The sequence below is a fragment of the Xiphophorus couchianus genome, chromosome 7 (assembly GCF_001444195.1).
Source record: "Xiphophorus couchianus chromosome 7, X_couchianus-1.0, whole genome shotgun sequence".
Taxonomy (NCBI): Eukaryota; Metazoa; Chordata; class Actinopteri; order Cyprinodontiformes; family Poeciliidae; genus Xiphophorus; species Xiphophorus couchianus.
The window spans coordinates 16,563,526-16,585,385 of NC_040234.1; the positions used below are offsets into that span (position 1 = coordinate 16,563,526).

The 21,860-nt window shown below is 38.7% G+C and overlaps 1 protein-coding gene across 1 annotated transcript in view; it reads right to left on the reverse strand.

Moving 5' to 3' along the window:
* Positions 1–21,860, reverse strand: part of pde11a (phosphodiesterase 11a) — a 41,454-nt gene that overhangs the window by 6,579 nt on the left and 13,015 nt on the right. The window contains exons 6-19 of the mRNA XM_028024310.1: positions 20,591–20,723; positions 19,348–19,423; positions 15,850–15,917; positions 15,663–15,755; positions 14,143–14,193; positions 12,838–12,984; positions 12,599–12,706; positions 11,082–11,191; positions 10,037–10,127; positions 5,430–5,530; positions 5,175–5,252; positions 4,069–4,132; positions 3,783–3,857; positions 2,117–2,200 (exon numbers count right to left, since the gene is read on the reverse strand). Of these exons, the coding sequence (XP_027880111.1) occupies positions 2,117–2,200; positions 3,783–3,857; positions 4,069–4,132; positions 5,175–5,252; positions 5,430–5,530; positions 10,037–10,127; positions 11,082–11,191; positions 12,599–12,706; positions 12,838–12,984; positions 14,143–14,193; positions 15,663–15,755; positions 15,850–15,917; positions 19,348–19,423; positions 20,591–20,723 (1,279 nt within the window). The remainder of the gene's footprint in view (positions 1–2,116; positions 2,201–3,782; positions 3,858–4,068; positions 4,133–5,174; positions 5,253–5,429; positions 5,531–10,036; positions 10,128–11,081; positions 11,192–12,598; positions 12,707–12,837; positions 12,985–14,142; positions 14,194–15,662; positions 15,756–15,849; positions 15,918–19,347; positions 19,424–20,590; positions 20,724–21,860) is intronic.

The following is a 21,860-nucleotide window of genomic DNA, read 5'->3' on the forward strand; positions in this document are numbered from 1 at the left end:
GGAAGCTTTAAGCTTCAGGGTCTCCAAGGCCAAAACAACAAACAAAACATCCCCCTTTTAAAAATAAAAACACTTTCTAGAAGAGAAACTGAAAATAAAGTACAAAACCTGAACTCCCTGGCTAACCAAGAAACAGGAGAAAAACAGTTAAACAAAATGGCAGAGAACCCCTACCAGCTTCCACGGTGAAGAAAAACAAAATTATAACCACTTGAAGCTTCACACAAATGCTCACAGCAAAATTATCCAAAGTCTCAAACAAAGTCAGTTCACCGACATGATCACACCAGATCAAGGCCCAGGGAAAAAGGGATCTGACATCTCAGGTTTGGAGCTCTTTATGGGGTGGCTGACGAGCTCCAACACATTACACCTGTGGCGTCCAGGTGGAACTGAAACACAAAGAAGAAGCTCTCTCATAAAGAGAGCCCCTAGAGGTCAGTGACCGTAACATCCCCCTAAACCTGTCTCCCTCCTCTTGCAGGTTTAATTGGCAGAAGCAAAACCGTGAGCTCCATATCTGCATTCTCCAAACATCAGCCCTTCAGACAGAACAACGCCCTACACACTCACTGAACTTTGACATGTTAGCATCTACATACCACAGACAGTAACACCAGTGAAATTACAGCCCAGCAAAGATTAGTCCATTCTAACTTGCACCGACTGATCTGAAGATAATGCATCAGCACTTTTGACTCAAAATTCCAAAATGTAATGTGCTTCTGCACAGTTTCAATGGAAAATCCCAGAAAATGACCCATTGCTGTGGAGATCAGTGACTTATTTCTTTAATCTGGGCTCTAACAACTCATCCTCTTGGTGATTTTCATCAATGTAACTTGATCACGCATCATGCTTTTACAGAGCTGATCTCCTCAGTAAGTTTGCCTTCTTCTTCCTCCCACACAGCTGCTGGATGTGGGAGGTTCAGATCAGCCTCGGCTGACGTCACACAGAAACACACACTTCTACACAGGCGCATCTTAAAAGGGCATTGGTAAATAGGCTGGCTGTTCACAGAGTACTGTATCCTAGCATTTTAAGGGAATGTTTAGTGGAAGGAAAAAGTGTGGCTGAAAAAAAGGCCATAAGCAACAGAGATAGCTCCAATCTTGATAGAGTTATGAATTCTAACATTTACTTTCATGGCTTGTCACACACAGCCAAAATAACCAATAACTGGTTCTATGACATGGGTATCACCACACCTGATTAGCCAACAAACTGACCTGACCTAAACTTTGTAGAAAATCTCCACAGTTTTCTAAAGAAGACGATGCAAAGCAGCAACTCCGACAATGCAGAGTTGGAGGTCACTTGCAGTAACCAGTGCGTCCTGAAAACCTCAGCAGAGTGGATACACTGTACAGTACCACACTTTTTCCTTCCACTAAACTTTCCGTAATGTGTTTGGACTCTGTGATCAGCCAGGCAGCAGTGAAGCTGCTTTGTAGCTTCACCGTCCTTGTCAAGTTGGCAGTTCTTCCCTATTATTGTGTGGATAGTATACTTATCGAAAATATTTTCACTTGCCTTATACTGTCATTTTTAAAGGCTGGAAATTAAATGAAGTACACAAAATATTATTCTCTGTGAGATATTCAAATTCACTAAGGCAGACTTGGACAAGTTAGAACAGCAAAAATCTCCCTAAAAAGTAACCAGGAAGTAACTCGGATTCATATTTTTACTTAGCAAAGATTCATCTGTAAAAGTAGTCAGAATTTCCTATGTCTAAAGCTAATAGAGGCCAAAAGTCAACCCACTGCAGACCGTCTAACAGAGGAGATTCAACCTGACTCACATCTCTATTCACACACCGTCTGACAGTCACAAAGTGCACGCTCGCTCTGCAGCTCTGAACAAGAACAGGACGTAACCTTGAAGCTTTTTCAGAGCTCCTCGATTGAAAGCATTTCTCTCTTTCACAGAGAAACCTGCGCCTGCAAAGAAAGTCAAACACTCGCTGGCGACAGTTTCACTGCTGCCGTCAGCGAGGGACAATAACCGAGGAAGGACGGCGTCTGCTGATGTCAGAGGCGGATGTGCAACAAGCGTGACACAGTGAAGGCCAGAGAGCAGCCAGTCGTGTGGGTTTTCTTTTCTTTATTACCTCGTACAGAGGAGAGCAGATTCCATCAATCCACTCCAACTGCAGACTTGGAAGCTCATCCTTCCTGTTACGGTCAAAGATGGCCTGAAAGGCAAAAGAAAGAAAAAAGAGAGAGAGAGCAAGAGTTGTTTGCTTTTATGATTTTCATGCTCATACAGGCCGTGAAGTGTTGCTTTTAGCGCTCTCTTCTTAGGAACTTCTTCTTTCCGCTCTCAAGTCAGCTGAGTTTATTTCACGCCCATTTTCTCCTCTCCCTCATTCATGCAGCCCGAGCTTAAGAGGCTCCGCTGAGTCTGCGCTTCAGAGATAGTTACCGGGCTACAACTCAGAAGTTAATATTTCATTTCCAACGCCCACACACAACAGAGAGCTAAAGGTTCAACACAAGCAGCAGACCTGAGGCTACTCTATTACTTATTTCAGAGGGAAGGCAATGTGGCCAGGCTCGATTACTTAACAGTCATTAATTGCAGGCAGAAGCCGGACGGTTTTCTCCTTTCTAGGCTGACAGTACATCTCTGCTGGCTGCATGCAGTCATGAGGATAGCGGAAATATTTCTGAATGAAAGCAACCTTTGTAATTAGGAGCAAGAAATCTACCATTTCTACACCAACATACATTGTCACTGTTCATACCCTGTAACCATTTTCATATTTTATCTCATTTTGTTAATTTCACTGTGTTTCATTGGGATGTAATGTGGTAAACCAACACAAAGGAGCACATGATTGTCATCTCATTGTTGTGGGAATGATGGAAAAGGAAAATCTAGAGGCATCTGAAGTCAAATGCCTGGTTAAACTAAACATAAAAAGATCTTTTGGATCTCAAGACAGCACTATGTATGGCAGAAAAGTGATGCTGCAGATTGTTCTGAACACAACATCCACATAACGGAGGCAGCATTATGCTGTGGGAATGCTTCTGTTCAGCAAGGCCAGGGGAATCCTGGAAGAAAAGCTGTTAAAAGACAACGACCAACATTGGGATGGCTTATATGAAAGTATTTAATTGTGTTAGATTGGCCCAGTCAAAATACTGACCTAAATAGAATGAAGAATCTGACAAGACTTTAAAATTCATGCTGTTAAATGTTCTCTATCCAATCTGTCTGTGTTTCGATTATTTTTCAAAGAAAAATAAAAACAGTTATTGGTTTCTAGATGTGCAAAACTGGAATTCCTATGAAAACTTCAAGAATAAACACAAATGTACTCCATACAATTTAGATTTTTATTCCTAAAATCCTTGGAAACCATGCACAACTTTCCACCTACTTTAAATGTATTCACTACATTGTGTTGGTCTAAAGTCACAGTAATATATGTTGAAGTTTTGGGGTTTATGGTGAAAAATGGGAGGGAAAAAAATCCAACAGCATAAATAGTTTTGCAAGGCTTTGGGTCTGCAAAACTGTCTGTGGGTTTGCATATGAACCAATAGAAAAAAAAAATCTGCTTTGAATGCAGGGCAGCGGAGCGGTCAAGCTGACCCTACACTTTCCTCACACTAAGAGACACAAGCTCTCGTGTTTCCTACAAAGTCAGTGTGTTTCCGAACAGCAGAGAAAATATATCATCGTGTCGGCATCATCAGCTCTCAGAGGGCACGGGGGTGAGAGAGACTGCAAAAAGCACAAACGCTGAGCTGGTCTGATTTACTCACAGAGGGCGTGAGCTTTAGCTCCAGTCGTTCTCGGTCTCCCTGCTCAAAGAATTCACTCGTCACCAACTCTGCAACCTGAGAAAAGAATTGAAAGAAAATCCTACTTTTTTAGTACTAAAAGTGTGGAAAGTAGCGAGCTGAATCAGTTTATTATAGAAAGCAACCAATCCCCCAGCTAAGCAGCTTTGTTAGGAAGCAAAAGAGATTGAAATCATCTAATCTGATAACTTTCAGCCCCGTGTGAACATAAGAAACACGTTAACACTTTCCACCACATATTTGTCACCTTGCGTGATATTTCCCATGGTTTCGTGACAGCTCCAAGATCGCAGGCTGTCATCATCATAGACCTGAGAAGAAGGAACAGAGTTATATTAACCCTCCTGTTATGTTTGTTTCTAGGGTACAGCAACAATGTTCGTGGGTCAATTTCACCCAGAGAGTGTTTAATCATGCAGTAGTGTCAGAAACCAAAAAATTCCTCCAAAACATTTTTGTATCTGATTATTAACTCCAATACTAACAATTTCTATCAATATTTGTGCAATGATGTTTTTTTTATTTCTCAGAAATTAAGGATCAATGACAACAACCTACTCATTTACTCATAAAAAATGGAATTTACATGTTTAATGTCCACTGAAAAAAACCTAGACACAAAAAAACTATAATTTCCTTGAAATTGATCTTTGGTCAATTTTTTTATATTACACTTTTTCTTTCAATGGGTGATCTTTATAAGTGAATTTGAGACACACATACTGTTCAGGGTCAAATTGACCCGCTGATTAAAATCAAGATAAATAAGACATGCAGAGAATATTTATGTTTTCCTCCATATCTGCTGAGTGTCCACTCAGTGTGGCTGGAGTTTGCCCTCGGGAACAGAAAAGATTCCCGTCAAAAATTCTATGAACACCTGCTTTCTCGCAGTTTCCTAGTGAAGTAAAGAGAATAGTGAGAAAGTGGGCTTGTTTGTGTCGGGGTGTGCATGTATGTGTGTGGTGTGTTGTGTTTGTGTGCGTGTGGTGAAATATGGTTCATAGCTGCAAGGAAACATACAGAAATTGACATTTTTTAATCTTTTTTTGCACTTTAACCTGACTGCCGGGTCAGTTAAACTAGGAAGGCATTCACGAACAGTATCTATGTAAAAAGTAGACCAAAGGGGTGGTACAAATGTGTAAAATGAATAAATTTTCAATTTATATGTAGAGTGATTAAGACAAATAGAAAAAGTTTCATGCAAAAAAAATACTTCCAACTATTTTTAAACAAATTTTAAACTTTAAAACGGGTCAATTTGACCCGGAACATAACAGGAGGGTTAAGCCTTGGAAACTATGACGTAATTGTATTTCTATTTTCAGGGACAACGAGAGACAACCTCACCTGCACATGTCTCTGTGAGCCTTCACATTCCAGTTGTACTCCCCTTTGCTGACCAATTCAAAGAACGTATTTCTTTTCCTGAAGGGAAAGAAACAGAGACCTTCTAGATAAAGTTGCAAATCGCATTCTGTCCACCAGGGGGTGTTGTTCGCTAGAACAACCACTCCCAGGTTTGATCAAGCAGTGTGCTGTGATGAGCCTGACCGCTGCCAGTGTGCTTTGTGTTCTGGATTCAGTGGGTTTAGAGGAACATACTCAAAGTAAAGCGTGAGGTCTGTGGCCAGGATGGACTGTTTGAGCAGCTGCATGAGGTCACTGTACTCCGTGGAGGAGAGGTTGGAGAAGATGTTGTGACCCTGTGGAGACAAGCATGGTTATTACATGACAGAAAGAGCAAAACGCTTCACATCATAAATACTGATAGGCTCTGCGTGTATTACTTTTTAGATGTAGCATTCCTACCATCCTTAATACAAATTGGACACCCCGTTGAATATTCAGTTTTCAGGACATTTTCATCTATTGATTTCTTGTACACTGCTCAAAAAAATAAAGGGAACACTCAAATAACACATCCTAGATCTGAATGAAAGAAATATTCTCATTGAATACTTTGTTCTGTACAAAGTTCCATTTGCACAACAGCAGGTGAAATTGATTGTCAATCAGTGTTGCTTCCTAAGTGGACAGTTTGATTTCACAGAAGTTTGATTTACTTGGAGTTATATTGTGTTGTTTAAGTGTTACCTTTATTTTTTTGAGCAGTATATATTTCTTAATATAACTCGGGGGAAAAGACACTTAAACAACAAAAACAAAGCTTTTTTTTACTCATCCAGTAAAACGCCTTCACCGCAGACATCCACCAGACATAATTCCTGCTGGATGTTTGACCACTGATGAGGCTTAAAATGCATCCAGTCTGACTGGATTTAAGTTATTTAGTCAGGAACACAACCCAACACTTTCAAATAGCTCTACCATTTTTGCATAAGAGAGTGGTTGGACATCCATTAAGATTATGCGAGAGTCTTGTTAATGGCAACAAAAGAAGATGTGAATTGCAAAGTTACATTTATGAAAATAACAGTGGGAGTGCATCTATATATATATTTGAGCCTGTATGTGTAATTTTGACCCTAACTGGCCTAAAGAAAGTTATAACTAGTCCACTCAATTGTACTTCATGAACCATTAAAAGTTAAATATTTAATATTAAAAAGCTAAAAATGACTGTCACAATCCTATTGAGGACAATTAGTTCACCTGAAAATAATAATATTAAAAATTCTGACTTTAATTTCAGAATTTTGACTTTACTACTTTTGGGAATTCTGATATTAAAGTTATAATTCTCGAAAAAAAGTCACAATGTTAATGCAGACAGACTATTGGGAGCAGCCAGCTTCAGTGACAAAGAGTTGTGCAAGAGGTGAACTGACATCCTAGAGGAACATGTTGGATGTAAGTGATTTTTTTGTGTGGTCCTAATCCTCTTTCTTACAGCCCAACTGTTGAAAGGTTAACGTAGCACCTTACCCGAGCTGAAGAAAATCTAAAAGCAAAGAGTTAAGTGTGATTTGTTTTTCATCTTAATGGTGCTCCAAGTTATTTTCTGATCAAACCAATGCAGACATGAATGTGCCACATTAAATATACCAGCCTAGAGCTTTCTCCCTCCATGACTGTTAGAAACATGTCTGCGTTGTTGAGCCAACTAGCTCCTGCTGCTTCAGTGAAAGGCATGCCTGCTTTCGCTTCAGTGGCTCAAGTCACAAAATCAGTTCTAGTTTTAGTTTACAGGCTCATAGCCACCATGCTGACTTTTCATAGCAGGATGCACACAAACCTTCCACATAACATTAAGGTTTTAATCCAGTTAAACCAGGAAGGCATTCACAAATTTGTGGCAGTGTGCAAAATCATTGCCCAAAGTGGGGGTTTTTTATGATTATTTCTGCACTTAAATGATTCCTACAATTAAATGAACCATGACTCGTCCATCTCCTGTTGCCTGTGATGTAATGGATGCTGTGGGAAAGGAAATTTCTCCATCTTAGCACATCACAATGTGTTTACCAGGTCTTGGAGGTGGTCCTGTAAACGTGGAAAATACGATCGAACCTTCTATGACTTAAAATGAGTGGAGTCTGATCAATTTTCTAAACTCATACCAGCATAAGGCTGAAAACGTATCAAAAGGAGAATATATTAGCAAATTTCACCATAAAATTTTTTATGCATTGTTTTCTGCTTGTTGGAGTGGCACCATGTGTGGTTCCCAAAGCCATCTGACATTGTGAGTAGGAAAACTCTGCAGAGTGTTAAGGTCATCACCACACACAAATTGGTTTTAAACACAATTAGTAAAATAACTGGGTGGTAAATAACTCTAGAGATGCAAAAAATAAAAAAAAAGAGAGAGATACATTCATGTCTGTGGTTTCTGATGAGAAGCTAGTTGTCAGATTATTGTTTGTGATTCTTAAACCTATCTATTAGGTTCACTAGTTTGAATTTATTGTGAATTTTCTCCAATTCACAGAAACTCAGCATTGAGTTTTACTTTTAACACTATAAAAAATCAAAAGGCTTTTTCACGGGAATTTTTCCAATGAAACTAATTGGATCTGTGCAGGGGAGCAGCTTCCCAACAGCTGCTAATAAGTGAGCTCCATACCTTGGGTTTTTAACACAGCATGTACGGTACATTCATTCACCATCCAGGCGCTCTCTACTGGAGAGTCAACGGAGCTCTTAAAACCAGATAACCACTGTTTTAAACACAGACAGCTTAGCTCTGAACATTTGTGCAAACATGCCCCTGACTTCTCTCATCATCTCAGAGGTCCTCGTAAAAACACTGAACCACGTTAACAGCGATGACGTAAAGGATGTCTGTGGTGCTGTCACACCTGCTGCAGATGGAGAAGGAGGTGAGAGACGCAAAGGTGACAAGTGACAATTCAACCCCTTTACACTTTTGTCAGAGCTCAACTGAATCATCAGCAGCTATGCCTTCTACTCGAATTAGTCACACACTATTCATTTGTATGCTAATTAACATGAGGACAACAGCAGATCCAGCCCCGCATTAACAGACGCCGTGTAGTCGAGGTAAACATTTGTCAGCTCGCCGTGTTGTCAGCGCCGGGATAATGAAGCCACTGGATTCCTCTCCTCAGGCCCGTCTCGGCTGCTCCCCTCAAAAAACACCTCCAATTACAAGTGCATGAAACCCGATCACCTGGTAAAACGTCGTTCTCCCAACCAATTACCACCGAATCTATCATCTCTGTAATTACATTGATTTGAGGGCAGCCTGAGCTATTTGTTTACTCAGGCAACTGAGGGAGCACACGGTTGCCTTCAAGCACTCTGAGCACAAACTCATTCATTTTTTATGTGGCCTTTAGTACCTTTCATTCATTTAAACTTGGGGCTGGTGGTATTTGGAAACAACATTATTTCAATGGGTGTAAGCCACCAGAGTGGAGCTGAACATAAGAAACTTCACATTAATATATAGTTTTAATAGTGTTTTTTAAAAATGTTTAATTATGTTATCTAAATTCCTTCAGCTACAACTTCTATTATAATTTGTAGACAAAAGCGTTAACTTTTAAACACTTGTTTAATGATGTTCTGTACTTTGTTTGAACTGTTAACTAAAAACCCTGAAAAGTTCTTTGTTTTTTAAACTAATTCCTTACTCTCATGGCTGAGCAGGAATAAATTAACAGGCTTTTTTCCTGCCCCAATCTGGCCTCGGAGTGTAAAAAAGACGGCAGTCGACTTCATCAATATAAAAAGTGGCTATCACCAGTTAATCAACACTTATTTCTATGGAAATAAAATCACATCACCGGGAGTGTGAAAAACACTTCTGGTGATGTGACTGGTTGTTTTTTTAATATTATCAATAACAAAGAAGGTTCTATTTTTTTTTGTTACCAATAAAAATTAGATGCAACCTTTAAGCAGTAAAGGTCCGCAATGTAGCCAGGGAGGGGTAATTTGTGGCCCTTTGAATGACTTTGTGAGGCCCTGCTTTAAGAAATGGTGCAAAATCGACTTGTCAGCACAAGCCATTGATACAAGTAGACACTTATTAAAAATGCTTTTGGCTGAAATTTTCACTGCGTCCTTCTTGAAGCTTTTCCAAAAAGACGCAGCCAAATTAAACTCTTCTCCAGGTGTCAAATCTTTGGTAAACGTAAAGTGTTCATCCTTTATTTTTTGCGTTTTCGGTTACATCCAGTGTCTTATGAAATTGTGTCTACTCTGCAGATATAAGAGCTAAAGCAGTGTAACAAAGCATTGGCTAAAATTCCTTCACACTGACACGAAAATTGGATTAAGTCATACAGAAAACATATACTTCAAGTTTTTCCTACTAAAAGTAGTTTTACAGGCCATCACATCACAAGGTGTACTTTTCCACAGATTTCGTTTCCATTTTCTGTCTTTTTTATTTAGTAAATTATGACAGCTTGGAATCTCTTATGTGTTTTTGTGCACTCGAGCTTAGATGTAAATGGTTTTAGAACTTGGTAGGGACCAGTTCTGAGCCGTAAAACAGTGTGTACTTTCTTTCTCCCATTACTGCGCTGTATTCATATGATCCAGTTATCTGCACTTGACTAAAGCAGCCTTCTGCAACAGTTGTGCAATAAGAGCTAGAAAGTCCAGTTTCTACTGAAGGAATGTGGATGAAATTGCAGCTGCAGACTGCAGTTTAAAAATATCCCATCTCCGAAGGGAACAAAGGTTAAAGGCTCTATTGCCAGCAGTGTTTGTAATCACATGCAGCAGAAGGTGAACGGTAACTGCATTGCAGCAGATATTGGAACATAACACACCTCGCTCTGCAGGATCATAACAGCGTGGTTAAAGTGGTGGTGCTCCAGCGTAGCAGAGGTCCCATAAAGCAAAGAGAGGGCTGAACCCGTCCTGCCACACACACACACACACACACACACACATAAAAAAACAAAAAAACACATTGGGATAAAAAAAAAGAAGGATAGCATAATAAGTTTTCCACAAGAGCAGAGAAGTAAAATCTGCTCTAAAACTCTCTTTGGATTTCCTCTCCAGTTCAGTCTGTCTCTAACTTATGGTTCCATAAAAAAGGACGCTTGAGACTCATCACCCAAACTACAGATGAAACTATAATGTCAAAGTCTGAATGTGGTCATTAGGTGATCTTAAAAAAAGGTCCCCATATAGCGTGAGAATTGTTTACTTAAGGTAAAGCTTGTAAGTTGGAGCTTTAGTTATATTTAAATTTTGAAACAAAAATAAATATTCATAGACATCTCAGTTGTTTTGGTTTAGAAAACCAGAATGAATATATGAGGGATGAATTGTTTGAAATAGATCAAACTCCACCTTACAAATTAAGGAGTCAGAAGAGATGACCACTTTTTCATTAAAAATGATTTAAATTGAGGTTTCTGTTAAAGTATTTAATAGTTTATATTTTTGCCATATAACTTAAAACATAAACTTGAGCACAAACTGTGAACAGGAAGGAAAATGCTTGGTGGTTGTCCAATTTGTTTAGAACTAAAAACAGAATTGAAATGGGCATTTATATTCAGCCTGATTTACTATGAAACAAAAAATAAATTCCAAAATTTTTATTCAGAATTACTTAAATATTAGAAATTCCAGTATACACCCAGCTGTTCTGTGAAGGCTACAGAGGTGTTAAGAGAATATCATCATGAAGACACATTGAGGTTTGCGGTTGCAACGTGACAAAATGTGAAAAACGTAAACGGTTATGAATCCTTGTGGAATGTAATGCAAATATTAAAACGTTTTGCTGCACAATATGCAACAGGTTGTGTGCTTATGCATATGTTTGCAGCAGCAGAAGCAGAAATAAGGTGCACTCACTTGGCCTGAAAAGCATTGTTGGTGCCCCTGTGGTCCAAGTCGTGGCACACACAACCCACAATAAGAGCAAAGATCTCCAGCTCAGTCAGCGTCTCCTGGAAACCCGCCGTCTGATTGGCACAGAGGACAGGAAGCAAATAAAACACACACACATACAGTTTATGAGCAGCAGCACACCATTATTCAATGAAATCCTGGGCACATTGAATAAAAATGGAAAAACAGCAGCATGAAGCTAAAAAAAGAAAAACAAAAACACAGCATCTTCACAAAATGCCATAGGGACTGCAGTTGCATTGCTCTACATTTCTAGCTCGGATGAATGGGTTCTGGAGATCATGTGCTGACTGAGTCACTGTGGGTCACTGCAGGGATAGCCGCAAAGATAGTGGGGCCCTCAGCCTACTCATTAAGACCTAGAGGAACAGAGCAACCTTGAACAGCTTATACAATGTTATTTCAATTCCCCCTGCCAATAATCAATTCAAATGGGACACGGCACATTAATGCCGCAATTGATTAAATGGTGTTAGCTCAGCACATCAGGTCCTTGTGTTGCCCCAAGGACCTCAAGTAAAAGAATCACATGCAGTAAGTCTCCTGGGATCTCCATTCATATAAATATCTGCACAGAACCACAGTTAATAAACACACAGAGCCATCTTACTGATTTGATCTCAGGTTTGAAATCCAATAATTAAATTGATATGAGAATTTTAACCCACAAATGCATGGATCAGTGCACTCATCAGCCTAATGATTATTTACTGAGGAGCAAAGTCTTGGTGTTTTGAACCAGGCCACTGTATCTGGCCTTCACTTTAACCCACATTCTGGTAAGGACTCCTCTCTCTGTACCTCCAGTGATAAAGTGGATATGAAGATGTGGAAAAAAATAGGAAACTCCCCCTGGACATAAAGACAGATTGGGCCTTTGTCTGCAGTAATGTCCAGCTACTGGACTCCAGATTCTGAAATGAGCATCCTCGATAGAGCGGCTGGGCTCTTTAATCCCAGGGGAGCTCAGCTGTTCCTTCAAATCGAAAGGCATAAGATAAGATGGTTAAGGCATCTGTTTACCTCTTGGGCACCTTACTTTGGAGGTATTCCAGTAAAGCCCCAGAACTAAATAGGTATGGATGGATGGATGAATGGAAACTTAGAACTCCCACCATTTTTCATCTGTAGCATACACGTTTTCTTATTAAATTAAAAGCAGATAAAGGTCAGGTTAGGAGTGCCTATTATTTTCTGTTGAATTTAAAGCTACTTCTATAAAATAAATTGTGACATATTTTCCTGTTTCATGAGTTGTGGACATCAGAATCAGTTCAAAGAGAACAACAGCAATTTGAATCTGGCAGAAAAAGCCTGATCAGTGTCATTCAAGTTTTTAACACCTCTTTTATCGACTTCGTTATAAGACCTACAAAAGTTGCAAGAAAATCTGAAGTCCATGTTACCTCAACCATTCTTAGAAATCATCCGTGCTAGTATGTGGTTCTCACAGTGCATACCGTTAGCATGGCAAACATGCACTGGCATACGTTGAATGCATGTCTCCAGTTGTGGTAGAGGACCATTCTGTAGTTTTTTCTGACAGTCAGCAGCCATCTGCACAGTGTCTGGAGGGAAAGACGGACAGAAAGAGATAAGAGCATGGGTCAGTGGTCTTCATGAGGACCTACAACAACATTCATAGCAAGCTCAATCAAGTATTTAAAGCAAATGAGACATAGAAGCTCTGCTCTTTTACCTCGTAGTCGATCTTAAACTTCTGCACCGTTCCCAGCTCGATGAACATCCGCAGAGCAGCTGTTATCATCGCGTCGACATCCAGGGAGAAATCATCAAAGGAGAGCTTATCAATGCCCAGCTCGCAGACCAGGGGAATGTTAGCAGCCTGTGTCATCATGGTGAGAGCAAACATAGAGGAAGAATGAGAACATGAGCCCACAGTGCAGACGTGCAGGTCAGTGGAGCCATTTTTGGATGATGTATGAAAACATGAAAGCATGCTAATTAAGACTCGGAAGCCTCGTTTTCAGAGGGCTGATATTAATGAGGGAGCTTTACTGAAGGATTTCTCTGTTGTTTACTTTCTGAGCTCATTGACGAATGTAGTTGTGCAATAGTAATGCTGAGCAGCTTTTTGGCATTGTTACTCAAACAAAAACAAAAATAATTTCCTATTAACCACTCTCAGCATGAGTCTTTAATCAACGCTGCATGCCCATCTGAGCAGAAAAACTAATTCCTGTCTCTGTTAACAAGAATGACCATTTCAGACTTTCTAACCTCCATTTATTTTCTAGAAAAGCACATTCAGTGATGAGTCTTCAGTGCCAGTGCCAGTGTGTCTCGTTTCTCTCACAAACATCTGCCTGTCAGGTCGGGGGTGTATTCCAACTCTCTCCATTCACAGCCCCAGGTGACAAAATGGCATCCAGGTTTGTTTGTCACTACGTTTTCGCACTCCAGTGGAATCCCAGGCAAGTGAGCTCATTGGGGCTCTCTCTGTATGTAGAGCAGTTATGAAAGGAAGAAGGGGGAGAAGGGCAGGCAGCAGAGCATCGCGCTGAATGAGGGGAACTGAAGCGTCACACGAATTCATGAGAGAGAGACAAGGAATCCTACTATGAATATAGTGTTGGCCATAGGGGAAGATTGTGCTCATGAAACTGGAAGAAAATAGGTCACATCTATATTTCAGAAATGTAATGCTGTTAAAAAATGTAATTATGGCCAATTTTGTCATTTGTCTATGAATAATGCATTGTGAATGATCACTTGTTGACTGAAGCAATCCATTTCTAATAACACAATTGGTCTGTTTTCACTTGATACGTGTTGGTTTATCATTATTTCTGTTGGAGCAAGTTGGAAATGAAATTTACTAATAGAGATATAAGAATACTTTCTCCCATTATATATGTATGTATGTATGTATGTATGTATGTATGTATGTATGTATGTATGTATGTATGTATGTAAAGCAACAAATAAATTAACTTAAATGAGTCATTTACAATTGAGGTAATTATAGGCGCAAATACATTACCTTAAATTTATCCACTTCAGTCTTGGAGCAAGTGGCGTGGTAAGATAGAACCTGCAAAATAATAACAGTATCAGTTTTGTTTTATAATTCAGTAATATTCCTTTCAAGACAACTGAAAACACCACAGCGGTGTTTGATTTGTGGATCTCCCTGATTAAGTCAGCAGTGGCATGTGGATCTGCACTAGTAGCAACATCAGCACAGATTGGGTCGCCATGTTCCTCTCATTTCCTGGGAGAAATACTTTGCACACTCTTGCAGTAGCTTATTTAATCATAAACGCTCATGTTTATTCAGGGATGCCAGGAACAAAGCACACACACTCGCATTATTTCATTCTGCATTTGTCTCCAGCTATCTGTCCTCTGCTTCTCGTACTTGAAACACTGGTGCTAACGAATGTACCCCACCAGCTCCCAGTTGTAATCTTCGGACACATTGTAAAGGCTGACTAGTTCTGAATGGTTACAATCTGAAGATCAGATGAGGGATTGCTTTACACTGCCTCTCATTAATTTCCAATAAAATCTTTGTGAGAAGGTTATCTACAAAAAGAGATCAACATTTTTCGTGCATGCATTTCTGTGGCTATATAAAATTTGAAAAGTTATACAAAGACCCATGAGACGAATAAGTGAAAATAAAATTTATAATTTCCACTTTGCATCTGTTACTTCCTGTGACATATGGTTAAATACATCACACTATAGCACAAATTCCTGATTTAAGAATATCTGCTTCACAGTCTAAGGTCTGTTCTTTTCCTTTTTTTAGTGTTTAATAAATGTTTGATGATTTCATATGATTTAAGAGGACAAGTATCAGCAATCAAATATAGATTTGTGTTGCAGCCACAGAACAGGGGCATCTTGCAGTCAACCATGAAACTGTAGTTTCTATTTTTTGAATATATATAAGTATATATTTTCATGGCTACTCTGTCATGTCAATCCTTATCTAGTCACAGCAGATGAGACTGGTTCTGGTGGAAGTTTCATCCTGTTAAAAAGAAGACATTGCTTTCCACCGTCACCACATGCTCTCTCGAGTAGAAGTGACTGCTACAAAGTTAGCAACTTGAATTCAACCGAGTAGACTTCTGAGTTAACCTTTTACCAATTAGCATGCTAAACTGAATTTGATTTATTTATATTACCAACGTTGATTTAAATACAGTTTAACTTGAATCTGTCAATATGACTGAATTTGTAATGGATTGCTGTGAATCAATATTTTTGGACAGATAATAGTCTGTGTTAAAAGTGACATCAGAGACTAATAAAGCCATAAAAACCCCTACAAGTCCTTGAATTATAGGGTGTACTTACTTTTTTTCACATAAAAATGTTAGTTTTCTGTGTGTTCTTGCAAAATGAAGGTTAAATTTAAATAGTTTCAGAACCAGGACCAAACCATTACATCCTGACAATGTAATACCTGAAAGCTGAAATTTTACTGACACTGTATGTTAATTGTGATGGGAAAATGAATACAAATTCAATGGGATTTTGTGCCCTTACATCTAAAGCCACTGACTGCTTGGCCCAAGACTTCTTCACCTGGTCATACATGATCGTGTTGTTGATGCCCAATCCACAAAATATCACAAAGGCCTGAGAAAAAATAAGTTAGAATAAATTAAGCATGGTTTCCACAATCAGTCAGAGGATGTTTGGTGTTAAAAATATGCAGAAGGCAGCGTAATACCTCAAAGAGACGCTGGTCTGCATCGTCAAATGGTTTCCCGTCCAGCCTGTTCAGCACTTGAGCGACACCTGATATGCAAAACCATTTTATGCATTAGATAAAATACCACTTAGCTCAGCTTGGTGTCAATTTGACCAAAAAGCCCCACTTTCACTAGAGACTAGGGAATATCAAAGACACTTTATGTATTTTTAACAATGGTTAAAAAGGAGAAAAAGCTGTTTTTATCAACTTCAGACATGGTCGGCATGAGCTAAGGAGCACACACTGTTAAATAAAATGACACCAACAGGGACTCAATTAGTCTTTTAAAAGTTTTTGTCTGTAACTGTCTTATGAGAATAATCTCTTCCTATCTGACTCCTGCCTTCAGATGTATTTCGCTCTAATTGAAAGTAGAAAATGATTTAATAAAGTCCAAACATTTGATGAATTGAGGGTAGGATATTGTCACACAATTCATTATCATTTTTAATTATGCCAAAGAGGTTAAACAGCCTGCTAATACTATGTGTTAATATGACTCATTGGTTGAAAATGAATTAGCTCTGCAGTTAATTACAGTTTTTTTTTATTATGGATGAATTTAAAATGCAGAGCAGATGTTTTCTCAAAAGCATGATTGTTCCTACTGTAACCAGCTTGTGATTTGTAATGAGCTCCAGAACATGCTACAACAAATATTAGCAAACTAAATGACTGCTTAGAGCCTCATGGCCACCACATTATCTCCAACTACACCACAATCCATACCTCACAGATCTACAACAAGTTTTCATGTTCAGTAATTTTTTTTTTTTTACATAGATGACCTCTTCGGCTGCATGGCTGAGCAATGCAGTTTGTTCACCGGAGGCCATCCACGGAGGGGGTGTCGAATTTTGCTTAGAGCTTCACAAAACCGGAGCAGCAACCAGCTCAGCACTGTGTTAACCCGTAAGGAATTTTATCCAACAAAAGCTGAACTCAAATGCATCTTCATACAGTGGCTGTTTATCATAGCTGGACATGCAGGAAACAATGATCCTGTGGCACAGCAAACAGCCTGTAACCTAAAATGTTCTTAATTTCAAAGAGATACTTAGGTTTGAAGAACTTATGCCTATGACTTGGAGTTGTTGGCCCAGATTTCAATTAAAAAGACCAAAAAACATTATTTTCCCCTTAACAAATACATTTATCAGGTATAGCATTATGTCCACTGACAGGTAATAAGAATAGCACGCATTATGTTTTAATCAAGGCCTCACTTTTGATGGCTACAGTGACATGAGGGAGGTTTTTATCCCATTAAAGATTTATTTACAGATCAAATATGAAAAATAGTATTTAATGTTGAAAGTCATTGACTCAATGGAATCTGCTATTTCTTTAAAAATCTTTTAAATTGCGTTGTTGTTTGATATCTAATATCAACTGTACAGTATGTCTGATTGAATTTAAACTATTTCTTTGTAAAGTGCCTTAGCATGACATCTTTTTGTGAGCTGGTGCTATCTAAATACACTGAATGGAACTGAATTGTATATCTTCACCACCACTTTAAATTTGAGGAAGAAAGAAATGTTTAAACATTTATGTCTTCTATGATGCCTATACTTCTATGATGATTAATTGATGATCTTACAAACTGCCGAACCAATCAAACTGAAGTCTGTTTTTGGAGCCAAACTGTGGCCATACAGTCCTTTCTTTAAGATGAAACAAAATGTAATCATACCCCTGTAAACTTTTTCACATTTTGAAACATTACATCCACAAACTTTGTATAAATGTATTTAATTTGAATTTTATTGGATGGATTAACACAAAGCAGTACATTATTTGTCAAATACAGGTAAAATATAAAAGATTTTAGAACGTTTTCACAAATAAAAATGGGAAAAGTGTGGTGTGCATTTGCATTTTTGTAAATGTCTTACTATAAACTAAAAACAGAACCTCTCATGGCCTTATTTTCAGCAATAGGTTTCTTCTGTGCATGACTAAAACTTCCCGTGTCACCAAGTTGTCTGACTTGAGCTGTGGAAATGTAGTGAATTTTGCTGAAGGGGTATCAGAGTAAAGGGAGGTGAAAAAGCATCTCCTTTTGTTAGATTTCTATTTGTGAAAGATTTTAAATCATTCATCATTTTAATCTACTTCACAGTTATGCCATACTTTGTGATGGGCTGGTACATAAAATTTCAGTAAAATATATTGACGTTCATGGTTGCATTGTGAAATAAAATATGAAATGGCTGGAGAAATGTGAACGTATTTTGAAAGGTGGTGTATTTCTATTTTTTTCTACTGTAAGCAACTTCTGTGCAATAAAGGTTTAATTTTTTTAGCAATTAAACCCAGAGCAAATTTGGTCTCAACACTTCGTACCTGCTGTGTCTTCAAAACAGTCCTTTAGGAATTACCTGGGATGACTTTCAGTAAATTAAAAACATAAATCTTAAAAAGAGCTATTGCAGTTCAAGCTACTGTTGGTATAGTAAATCTCAGTAGAACATATCTGATTGAAATGCTGAAAATTCAAAATTAAATACTATTTACAGCCTAGGTTACATTAAAATGAGGGCACACATTTTTTTGTTACTGAATGTATCCTTGACTGAAGAATTTCATCTCTGCTGCTTTGTTTGGGTAATGATTTTTCACTTAACATCCTCAGGTGCCACCCACACACTGCCTTTTCTCTCCCCTCTCACTCTTTCCGTTCGTTTCTCCTTTCTCCCTCTCCCTGCTCCAACGAATGCACAGACACCTACGCAGAGACGCGCCCAGTTCTTAACCAGCCATCTGCAGCAGATCTGCTGATCACTTTGCACTCACATAAAACTAATGACTTCCCTGCGTCAGATCTCACCGGAGACCGAGAGGAGCTGCTCTCACCTGCTCCCTCCTCTGCAATATTCCAGCGCCAAAAACGCGGACGAGGGATCAATGATTTATCAGTGTCATTGTGCTTTTAGCCCGCGGCTGATTCACAAGCATAATACACGCTGACAGAAGAAGGGAAACTCCTCCTCCACGTGTGGAGTGATGCTGCAACACAGCATGGATCTCAGCAAATGCGAGCGGTCTCCGCTGAATACATACACGAGCTTCTCTCTGCCCTGCTGTCTGCTTAATGCAGAAAAGTGCATGCATAGTGCTGGACCATGTATATGTTGGTATTTAACTGTGTAATAAGCAAAATGTTCATCCAGTGCACTGGTTTGCCGCCATCATCTGTATCATTTGTGTAACTTTCTGGGCACAAGCAGAGGTTTCCAAGCAGAACTCAACAGGCCTGAAAAGACGAAAAACTATGATATTCAACAACTTTTGGATTTACTGATAAAAATCAGCAAGGGTTCAGATTCTGGTTTACATAAGCACAGTTTTTTCTCAATATCTTCACACTGGGCCAATCAGCATTCCTGTGGTAATATAGTATTTTCAAATAAACAATTTTTTAAACTGATATTATGATATATTATATTATTATGATCACAATTTACTTACCAATAATTTGGTGGTTGCTGTTCCATATGGGAACGCAGAGCACAGAGCGAATGTGAAAGTCAGAGAACTGGTCTGCCTGTAAAATGTGGAGGGTTAAAACAGAAAACATCTCAAAAGTGGGTTTGGCTTTGATTATTTCATAAGACAAAGCTTAAAAGCAAACAGAATTGCATCAGAGACTTCTTTAGAAATTATGTTTTGTAGTCTTTATCCAGAGGCATTCAAACAATCCACAGGCACTAAAACAAAGTTTTAGTGTGTAAAGTTTCAAAGCTACAGCCAAATTCTCTAATAAATTCATCACTAGACAATAAATTGAAACATTCCCGATGTATTGTGCCATCTGTGGTTGTTGGCTTAGTTAATGTCTAAGCACACTTTGTACTTTTGTGACTGCAACATTATTTCACCCCTCTGGTCTTTTGTAAGATTTACATCTGGGAAGTGAGATAACTGCGAAATAAGATTGATTTTTTGCATTTTGACAACTTGTGTGTTGATTTGATTGTTACCCTGTTGACATTTCCAACAATAACCACTCTAAGTTTTCTGGAAAAACTCAACATTCATTTAAAATCTCTTGGTTTTCAAAGTAACCAAGAAGACTTGCATTTTTGCTTTCCCAGAGCCATTGGAAAATAAGTAAACCCACAGCACCACAGATCCCCTACCATACTCTACAGTCTGCATAAGATGAGTTTCCACTTGTTTATCCGTTGTTTCACACCAACTACCTTGTTAGTGACTGTCTAATCTGACCAAAGTACACACTTTACATATTAAGGTTTGTGATAATGGAAAAGACAAGGTAGTTTCCTAAAATACCTCTCTATCAACTTCTCAGCTTGTACAAACTGGTCTAATGGTTGACATGGAGACTTGGAGACTCCAAAGTGCCAATATTTAGTGAGTTTTAAAAATGTGTCTGTACCTTCCGTGTAATTCTCCTTGCTGTGCTAGTGGCCAAGATAAATTTCGGTCTTCATATCAACATTTGAATTATTAAATCTTCTGCCCAATAAGGCAGCAGTCCTGGTACCAATAGGTCGACCCTTTCATCTTTTCTGCCTCTGTTACATAAGTTTCAATATGTCAAACCTTTCTAGGTTGTCTAACAAATCAGCAGAAAAGCTCTCTAAATAATAAGTGAGGCCCTCTTTCTTGCAGCAACCTAGATGTTGACTAATTATAATAATATTCTCCCAGTTCTGTAGTACAAAATCCTAGGATTGGGACTTTGTACCTCAGCATCGAAGCGAGGATCCTGGTAGGCGTCGCTAATGTTCACAGGTAGTCCTGTTGATGCAACCAGCTCTGCAATGCTGTTGTTGATGAGCCAGTCTGAGTAGGACGATTTTTCCATACTGTCTTTGAAACTAAGGTTGGAAAGAAAAACCCATAAACACAACGCTGAACAACTGCTGAACCAAACGTAATCTCTAGGTTTCGATTCTCAACAAATATTGTTTTATAATCTGCGACTGTAGCTGAAAATACATAATTTGATTTAAAAAAGGTGACCTGATTCATCTTCCTAACGGCAGGTTTGCAACGGCTTCTCCTATTTCTCCTCATGAGCCTACTCCAATATTAATTTGTATTTAATGAACCTCTCATACAGCAGATGTCTGTAAATGTCTTCAGCAGCTCATGAAGTAATGAAAATTGAAATGTGCAATTGTCTTCCTTGTTGCCAGACACCCCCACACACTCTGCCAGAGAAACACCTGCATCATCACTGCTCACATCACCCATTGACATTTAATACAGCAGGACCGTCGTTATGTTTTACCTTCAAAGCCAACAAACGTACTGTGCTGCTAATTTTATCTTTAAAGAATTAAGATAGCATGATGCTGATGTCAGATCTTCAACTCATGTGGAGCGTGTGATGCGGCAGTGTAGACAAGGTCTTCATGGTGCAGCACAAAATGCATGACAGTTCATGATGCATTAACTCCTGCTTTTTTCTGGGTGCTTTACTAATTGAGACGGTTTTTGACATCAAATCTGTTTATCTGCTTATATATGGAAAAGTTACCTTTATCCAACTGTCAATCTTTATAGCAACAAACACTTAGAAAAGAAACAAATGCAATTTAATTTGCTGAATTCATTAACTGTGGCAAAATTGTTATCAAAAAGGTGGCCATTTAAGTTAGGAAAGTTAAATTAACCAATCACAAAATTGCTATTAATTTAAAAGCGAATGCATATTTAGCTTAGAGTTACATTTTCGTCAAACATTTGATTGCTCTGCATGTTCCTACTAAGAGAACTTTGGGGATCTCTGACCGCAAGTTTGCTGGTGGTTCCAAGAGTTTCTGATAGCAGAATGGGAGGCAGAGCTTCCAGTTATTAGACTCCTCCTGTGGAACTAGCTCCCAGTTTTAGTCTGTGACGCAGACAACCTATCTTCTTTTAATGACATGTTTAAAATATACCTTTTTGATAAACCGTACAGCTAGAGTGGTTTAGGTTATCCAGCAACATCGCTATACTGTTAGAGGTGT